Consider the following 8,087-nt stretch of genomic DNA (forward strand, 5'->3'; position numbering starts at 1 on the left):
GGTAACTTTTTTTTTTTGGTCTGATAGTATATTTCAGAAATTTGGAAGAATGTCCTTACTCATAGGCTACATTAAGTTCAAGTATGAAAAGTGAGCTGTCATGTCTCAACTTACCTTTTAGGGGGACAACAAATTAATTTTAGATGGTTCTGGGTAGAGAAGCGCCAATGAGACAACACAGTGAAGGAAGGGACAATCACCACACACAACGTTTCTGTAGGCTTGACGCTCCTCAACACACGGCTGAGGGAAGTGAAGCTACTAGTTTCCATGGAGTGAAAACATGAAACCTGCTGGACAGATAAACCTCTGCTCTGCTGCCAAGCCACAGGCTACAGCCTGCCTGTGAGGCTGTGGCCACCCAGCCTAGCTGACTCTTGTGGAGATTAGACCACACTGACCCCTAGAGGTACTGTGTTCTCAGACCAGAGCAACCCTAACCCCACACTGGCAATGTCCATGACTGGCTGATTCCATTGTCCTCGATTACATGAGGGTCATGACAAAGGGCAAAGCCCCCTGCTTGGCCTTCTCTGGGGAGCTGACTGATTTCTAGATGTGACACTGAATACAGTAGAGCCATGCCCAGTGTGAGGCTAGCCTCGTCAGCTCCACCAGGACAAACCAGAGTGAGACCCAGAGGGCTTAAAAATAGAGGTGTGTGGGAAAGAGGCTCACAGAAAAGAAACAGGGTAAAGTGGTGAGGGCCACACAGGAGCAAGAATGACCATAGACAGGGCACAGTTGAGGTGGCCCGTGTATTACTTCTGTCACTGTGACCAATCACCAGACAGAGGCAACTTCGGGAACAACGTTGAGATTCCAGTCCACCATGGCGTGGGAGGCCCAGCAACAGGAATGGCTGTCTCCAGAGATGTTTACATGGTGGCATGGGGGACAGGAAGCAAAGCACACAGGCCAGAACTGAGGGGGGTTAGGGGATTAACTTTCAAAGCCTGCTTCTACTGACCTACTTCTACCAGTCAGGCCATCCCTCCCAAGAACTCCACAGCCTTCGAAGCTGCACAGGCTGGGGGCGTGTTGGTGGGGCACATGTTAGATCCTAGCTATTCACAGGCTGTTAACAGGAAGTCTGCCACAGACGGAGTGAGCTCAACAATACCCTCTCAGATGAGGCAGGGCACACAGGATCATACCACTGTCAGGCTGCAAACTGAGCACAGCTCTGCAGGAAGCCATTTCCTCAAGAGCGGACTGCCTTTCCTGCTGGTCACTCATCACAGGCTGAAGAGAAGGGCAGAGGTCTCTGCTGTTTAAGATGTAAGTGCAGAAATGGTAGCACATGGTTCAGGTGCTATCATCCCTCTCCCTAACCTCTGTAACTTTTAGTAAGGCCTTTGCTATACTCAACTTTGGCCAACAGCCTTAGTTCAGAGACCAAAGAATTTGAAGATGTCACTAGAAATTAAGAAAGATTAAGGATTATATCCCCTACCCACAGACAGGGACTTGCCACAGCACAGCCCACCCAACCTGGTCATTTCTCCAGACCAGGAACTGGAAGGGTAGATGGCCCAGAAGGCAGTGGTCCAGGCTCAGTCCAAGAACCTGAAGGAACCCATTGAAGTAACAAACCGAAAGTGATTCCACTCAGAGCTAGTTACGTTTGTCTCTGATACACTTGATACTCAAGTGAGGCCCAGGAATCTGCTGCAGTGGAATCCAGAAAAATGGACAGCCACACTGACCTGATCCGGGGGAAATTCTAAATGTTTGTTTCTTAATGAAAATGTTCACAGGACAACTCAAGCATCAGTGTTGTATCAATACACATTTCACACATAAAAATGGCTACTCTTGCAGAAGACCCCGATTCAACTGCAGAGAACTCAGCATTCACACTCACACTCAGAACCATCTGTGATTCTATTTCCAGGGTATCCAATGAGCTCTTCTAACCTCTGTGGGCAACAGGCACTCGTGTGGTATACATAGACACAAACAGGCAAAACACAGATTCAAAAAAAATAAATAAATATACATATACATATACATATACATATATATAATGCAGTTAGGCATACTGTCTTTTTTATTTTGTTCTTATTTCTGTCTCACAATGACCAGGTAGCATCTTTCATAGGAAATAAAATCCCAAGCTACAGAAACTTACAGATATAGACAAGATTCTCCCTGAGTGAGGAGAGCATGGGAAGCAAGTCCATGGCCACCAGCAAGTCAGGTCAGCATGGCGGAGGGGAACATGGCCACAGGAGAGAGAGCTCGGCTGCATGGATACATGGTGAGGACCTGGGACACAGCCAGGAGGAGTCCCAGCCTCCTTCCCAGGGCTCCTGGAGGAACACTCAGGCCCCACCATCACCTCTTTTCTGAGGAGAGAGAGTAACAGATTCTTTTGGTCACAGTGACATTTTGGCTTCCTATCCTTAGAAGGACTGGCACAAGTTAATGGGGACAGGAAGATAAGCAGAGTGGCATTAATCAGCCACTGTGTCCTACACCCGACTGCTTCTTTTTATCCAAATGAAGGAGCAAAATGGTCAGCCACTGCCTTCTCGTCTTTATTGTAAAGCCATGGTATTTCTATCAGAGACAGACACAACGCCACAAAGATTACCCTCGTACTGGTTGGAAGACAGCTGCAGACTGGCAGATTCAGACAAGTCCTTCTGCCCAGAAGCTACTAGGCTATGTGTACTCAGGACAGTTCAAGATCTGTATAAACCAGTCTGGAGGTCAGCACAGAAAGCAGCTGTTCTTTCCCCTGGGAATGAGCTGGTTTGGGCCTTGGGCCCAGGTGACACCTACCTGTGGTGTGCTGGCCCAGCAGATAGCAGGACCAGAGGTACCAGGTGACTCTCAGCACATACTTTCTTGGGCTCCTTTAGAAAGGCCCCAGTGAAGCCAAGAAACACACTTATCTGGTACTATGTGATCCCTGGAGGGAACCACAGGCTCTGGTTAAACCTACAAAGTATCTCCATCTTTCAAAGACCAGCTGTTTCTTCCACAGAAATGAAGTGCTCACTCTTCTGAGGAGACAGACTCTTCTCACCAGGAGGGCCTTAGCACCAGAAATAGCCGTGGACAGAGGTATGGACTTGAGTCAAACCCTCATCTAACTTTGTCTTGATTCTGAGGACCCTGGATGACTTCTGTAGAACACCAGTGAGGAAGATACAAAGTTCTCTGAGCCTCATCTTCCCCACAGGTGAGACGGGAACAGCGGGGTTTGCACAGAGGAAGAACAGTTGTTGGATGCTCCAATACAGATGCAGGGTTTGCACAGAGGAAGAGCAGTCATCGGATGCTCTGATACAGATGCAGGGTTTGCACAGAGGAAGAGCAGTCATCGGATGCTCTGATACAGACAGATGGGAGGACTTCGGGGTCATGAGCACGTTAAATCATAGTGTTATTTGTGCAGGACAAGAGAGGAGTTTTAAAACCGTCTCAGCCAACTCAGATCCTAGCAAAGGAAAACAACTGAGTTTTGAGTCAGTGAGTCTTTGGAGAGATTTTGGTCAGAATTCCATCATTTCTTGAAAATAAATCTGCTAAAATACATCTCCCTGGAGAGGGCATGCCTGTTCGTTACAGACGCTCAGTGCACACCTAGACAGACACTAGGACTGCTTTTCCAGCTGAGTGTCCTTCTGCTCCTTAGCCTTCAGTTCCTCTAGCTTTTTCCCATAGCGACTCAGGAAGTAATCGTCAGGTTCCACCCCAGAGCTCCTCAAAGCTTCCAGAACCTTCTCCAGTCTGGCCACAGACCGGGCTCCGTCAATCTTCCTTGTGCTCAAGTACAGAGTGAATTCCTGGAAACCCAGGAGCTTGCAGGTGTCCACAGAGCAAATATTCCGGATGTCCCTGGTTCTATCCAGACGGGGGAAAAACACCAGACCTGACATCTTCTCTAGGTCATGGAGGCTCACCTGGAACTCGGTTAGCTGGGGCTGGAACCCAATGGGTTCATTTGGCACCACAAAGGCCCCCAGTGCCAGTGGCTCCGTAGATTCTGGGCTTCTTCGAGCCAGGATCACCTTGTAAAGGTGTGAGGGGACCGCCACGTTGTCCTCACCGATCACCTAAAAACAGAGCAGCCTGATTAGTGCACTGAGCTGTGACAACAGCTTCTGAGGATTTGCTCCCACAACTTTGTAGATGCATTACAAGAAATGGCCTGTAAGCGACCTCAGTGTAGCCAACACCTTCCACCAACTGCTAAGGAAAAGGAAACAGGTGAATACCGATCAGTCCTAACCAGTCTTTAAAATACTGTTACCTCTGCAGAGTGGTGGCTCCAGGCTTTAATTCCAGAAACCTGGAGGCAGAAGCATGTGCCTCTCCAGTTCAAGGCCAGCCTGGTCTACCAAGTGGCTAGGATAGCCAGGGCTATACAAAGAAACCCAGTCTCGAAAAACCAAAATAACAACAAAAAAATATAATGTTCCCCTAAAGGGCAGGGGTCACAGCATGTCCACAGGACAGAGGACAAAGGGATGCCCAAGCAAGCCCTGGACTTCCAGTGGGAGAAAGAGCTGTCATTTCCTCTCCATTGGCTAGTCAGAACTTCTAACACTCTAAACATAGGAGTCAAAATTGCTAGCTTCAGCACTCCCAGCTCTCACAGTTAAAAACAGCCTAAACTCCCAAGAAACAACAGACACCCTTTGAAGAGGCAGCCAGACACGGCAGCAACAGAACTTTCTAGATTACCTTGATGATGTTCACTTTTTACAGCTCAGTACATGCAAGTGCTTTCCCTTAGTTCCAAATGCTCCTGGACTACCCAACTCTGAACTTCCACATCACGTTGTCAGATGGGATACTTTAGAAAAGTGGCCACACAGTGAGGGAGGCAGAGGCAGAGAAGGAAGCAGCTCTGTAGGCTGGCCGTATTAATGAAATAACAGTATTAGGAAGCCTCTTCAAATGTCCTTCCAATATGCTTAAAAGCCTCCATCTGTTGTCTAAGAAACAAAAGCTGAATGTCCATTTACTTAATGGTCCCTGTTAAAATGACAAGACCCAACTGAGCATGCCCCAAGTGCCCCTTGCAGGCCTTTGCTGCCGTCAGTAGGTTCTTTCCTGATTAGACAGTTCAGTGCAGATTATATTCCCTGTCAGAAGCCCAAATAAGGCATCGAGATGAAAGCCAAAAGAGGATTTTTTCCCTGATTTTTACAAACTCCTATCCACACCGCACATAGCCCAGAACTCCATGGTCTGTCTGTTATACAGTAACAGCTAACGACAGGACTTCAGGGAAGACTCTGCCACAGGGATCTACAACAACTGCCTTTGAATATACTGAAGTGGTTGGTTGGTCAGGGCCCAGACGGAGTGGGGGTTACGAAACCACACTGTTCACAGGTTCAAGATTCTCACCCCCAGGAGTGACTTGTGCAACCAGGACGCGAGTTCATCAAAGCAAATGGGTGAGAAGGTACGCTGCTCACACTCGGGTCGCAGACCCCCAGAGGACACTAAGGATGCTCTGGGCCCCAAGCCTAGCACTGACCCTCCAGCATAGTATAAAGGTGTTACAGCTAGGAATCCTGGCATCCAGGTGAAGGCAAGAGGGTCAGAAGTTCTAGGTCATCCTTGGCTACACACTTAAGAGCTCAAAGACAGCCTGGACTACGAATCTCATTACAAAGGAAAGAGGAGGACAACAGAACTCTGCTCTCAAGCAGCGTCACTATCTGCTGGGGGAACCGGCTGCCACGGTTTTCCCTACAGACAAATGTTCTATGTGGCCAGATACTAAAACATGATAAATAATAACAATAAGGGCTCGGGGACCAGAACTGAGGACACACCTACTGTGGAGCCACAGTCACAAGGGGGTAGGAAATGAGCTGCAAACACTGCAATCATCCCACAGGGGCTGGGGACCCAGTTGGTAAGTCAACTCCTGGCGCCACCTGGTGGGCTTTCCATGCCACTGCAGCACAAAAACCTTGGGATCCTCCTATACCGTTCTCTTGACTATTTCGATCTCCTGGGCTCCTTGTCCACAAACAAATGGCCATTTTCAAAAATAATTAACTGGTCAAGTTCACTGGCTGCCAGCCAGAACTGATAACTGAGTTCCTTCAGTAACAGCAAAAGGTATAGATGATTGACATTTTACACTTTGCAACTTTACTTCATAATGTGCTGTTTCTATAGTTTTGGGGTTTTTAAGCTCATGACAGCTTTCGGACCTTCAGTGCTGCAGTCCCGAGGGCATCAGGGATGGTGGGCACCAGTCCATCCCACAGGTATACCTCAATCCTGGACAGAGATCCTACTGAGAACCACAACATGTGACTCTTCTAGCCAAGCCTGCCCCACAGGTAAGTCGAAAAGGAACTCCACTCTCATTTTCTGAGTTACCTTGTCTGAGTCAGTGTACTTTGTTCTCAGCAACCCTAAGAGACACCATGCCTGCTTGGAATTAAGAAACCCAGTGTTTAGCCAGGCGGTGGTGGCGCACGCCTTTAATCCCAGCACTTGGGAGGCAGAGGCAGGCAGATTTCTGAGTTCGAGAGTTCGAGGCTAGCCTGGTCTACAGAGTGAGTTCCAGGACAGCCAGGGCTACACAGAGAAACCCTGTCTCAAAACAAACAAAAAACAACAAAAAACTTGAGACATAAATAATCTTAAAATAACTTAGGGCTCTCTTCCTTCTAGGTAACTCAGCAATACACATAAGCATTGACCTCGAGGACAGTCACTGCCAGACAATGTTCCTGGAACAGCCACACTGAAGCACGAGGCTCAGTTGACCAGACATCTGCTCAGGTTCCACTTTGTCATAAGCTACAACTCATAACCAGACTCCTTTCTTCATTTCTAAAACAGCACCAGCAATCCCCAAATGCCTCTCACAGAACTGTTATGACAACAGACTGATTTGAAAAGAAAGAAAAAAGGAAAAAAGGAAGGAAGGAAGGAAGGAAGGAAGGAAGGAAGGAAGGAAGGAAGGAAGGAAGGCAGGCAGGCAAACAAGCAGACCTTTAATCCCAAAAGGCAGGAGACAATTGTGAGTTACCTTTGGGTCCATCCAGGGCTATATATAGTGAAACCCTGAAAACAAGGGTGGAGGAGGCGATATGGTGGTGCACAGTCATAATCCCATAACCTTGAGGTAAGGGCAGGAGGATAAGGAGTTCAAGGCCGGTCTGGGCTATATGAGACTCTGATCAAAACAACAACAGCAAAGATTCCAAAATCATAAAGACCTATAAAAAGCCCTATTTTTGAAGTGGACATCATTCAGAAGACAGGTTTTGCAGAGGTAGAGTGGGGAAACGTGGGCTCAGGCCAGATTAGGGCAGTTAAAGGCCAACATCGAGAAATCAAGCTGAACACAGACAAAGGATTTCTGTATGGCTTACCACGAACCAAGCTTTTGATATCAGGACATCAGCAACAAACCTTTTCACAGAAGATTTGGCACAAAAATGCTTTACAAAGGAGATCGCTGCTGCTATTAAAACACTCAGGAACCCTGAACCCTTGTCAAGGTTAAAAAACTCGGAAACTGACCAACTGGAAGTGAGCGGAAAATACAGCACACACCACAGCTCGAAGGCAGACTCACATGTAAGATGGTCATTTCCTAAACACTGGCCAGAGTGCCTCCTGCCTTCCCTCTCAGTGACAGAAACAACACCACATCCGTGACAGCCAGAAAGCCATCCCAGGTTCAGAAGTCGGCAAGAATCAAGAGACTTAGCCTGTTGCTTGCAATGTCATAGCTATTGTGTCTTCAGTGACGTTCTTAAGATAAATGCATTTAGTGACAGACACCACCCTCAGGAAGACCAGAAGGAGAGGAAGAAAGTCAGACCAAAAATAAAACTCCTGGGACACAGTAAGAGACCACACCCTTAAAGTGCCAATTACATGGAAGAGAAAAGGAAGCAGGGTGGTTCGGAACCCACAGGATCCATGAATATAGGAGGAGGAGGAGGTCAACAGCCGTGTCGGTCAGCCCTGTGTCACCACAGCAGGCACCTGCTAGTAAGGCTGCTCAAACTGAAGAGAGAGAGAGAGAGAGAGAGAGAGAGAGAGAGAGAGAGAGAGAGAGAGAGAGAGAGAGAGAGAGAGAG

General features: G+C 47.8%; 1 protein-coding gene across 1 annotated transcript in view; it reads right to left on the minus strand.

The window, feature by feature from the left end:
* Positions 1-2,017: 2,017 nt before the first annotated feature.
* Exog (exo/endonuclease G) overlaps positions 2,018-8,087 on the minus strand; it is an 18,536-nt gene continuing 12,466 nt past the window's right edge. Inside the window, exon 6 of the mRNA XM_028767347.1 lies at positions 2,018-4,070. Within this exon, the coding sequence (XP_028623180.1) occupies positions 3,609-4,070 (462 nt within the window). The 3' untranslated portion in view covers positions 2,018-3,608. The remainder of the gene's footprint in view (positions 4,071-8,087) is intronic.

Source organism: Grammomys surdaster, unplaced genomic scaffold (genome assembly GCF_004785775.1).
Source record: "Grammomys surdaster isolate TR1022 unplaced genomic scaffold, NIH_TR_1.0 172, whole genome shotgun sequence".
Classification (NCBI taxonomy): Eukaryota; Metazoa; Chordata; class Mammalia; order Rodentia; family Muridae; genus Grammomys; species Grammomys surdaster.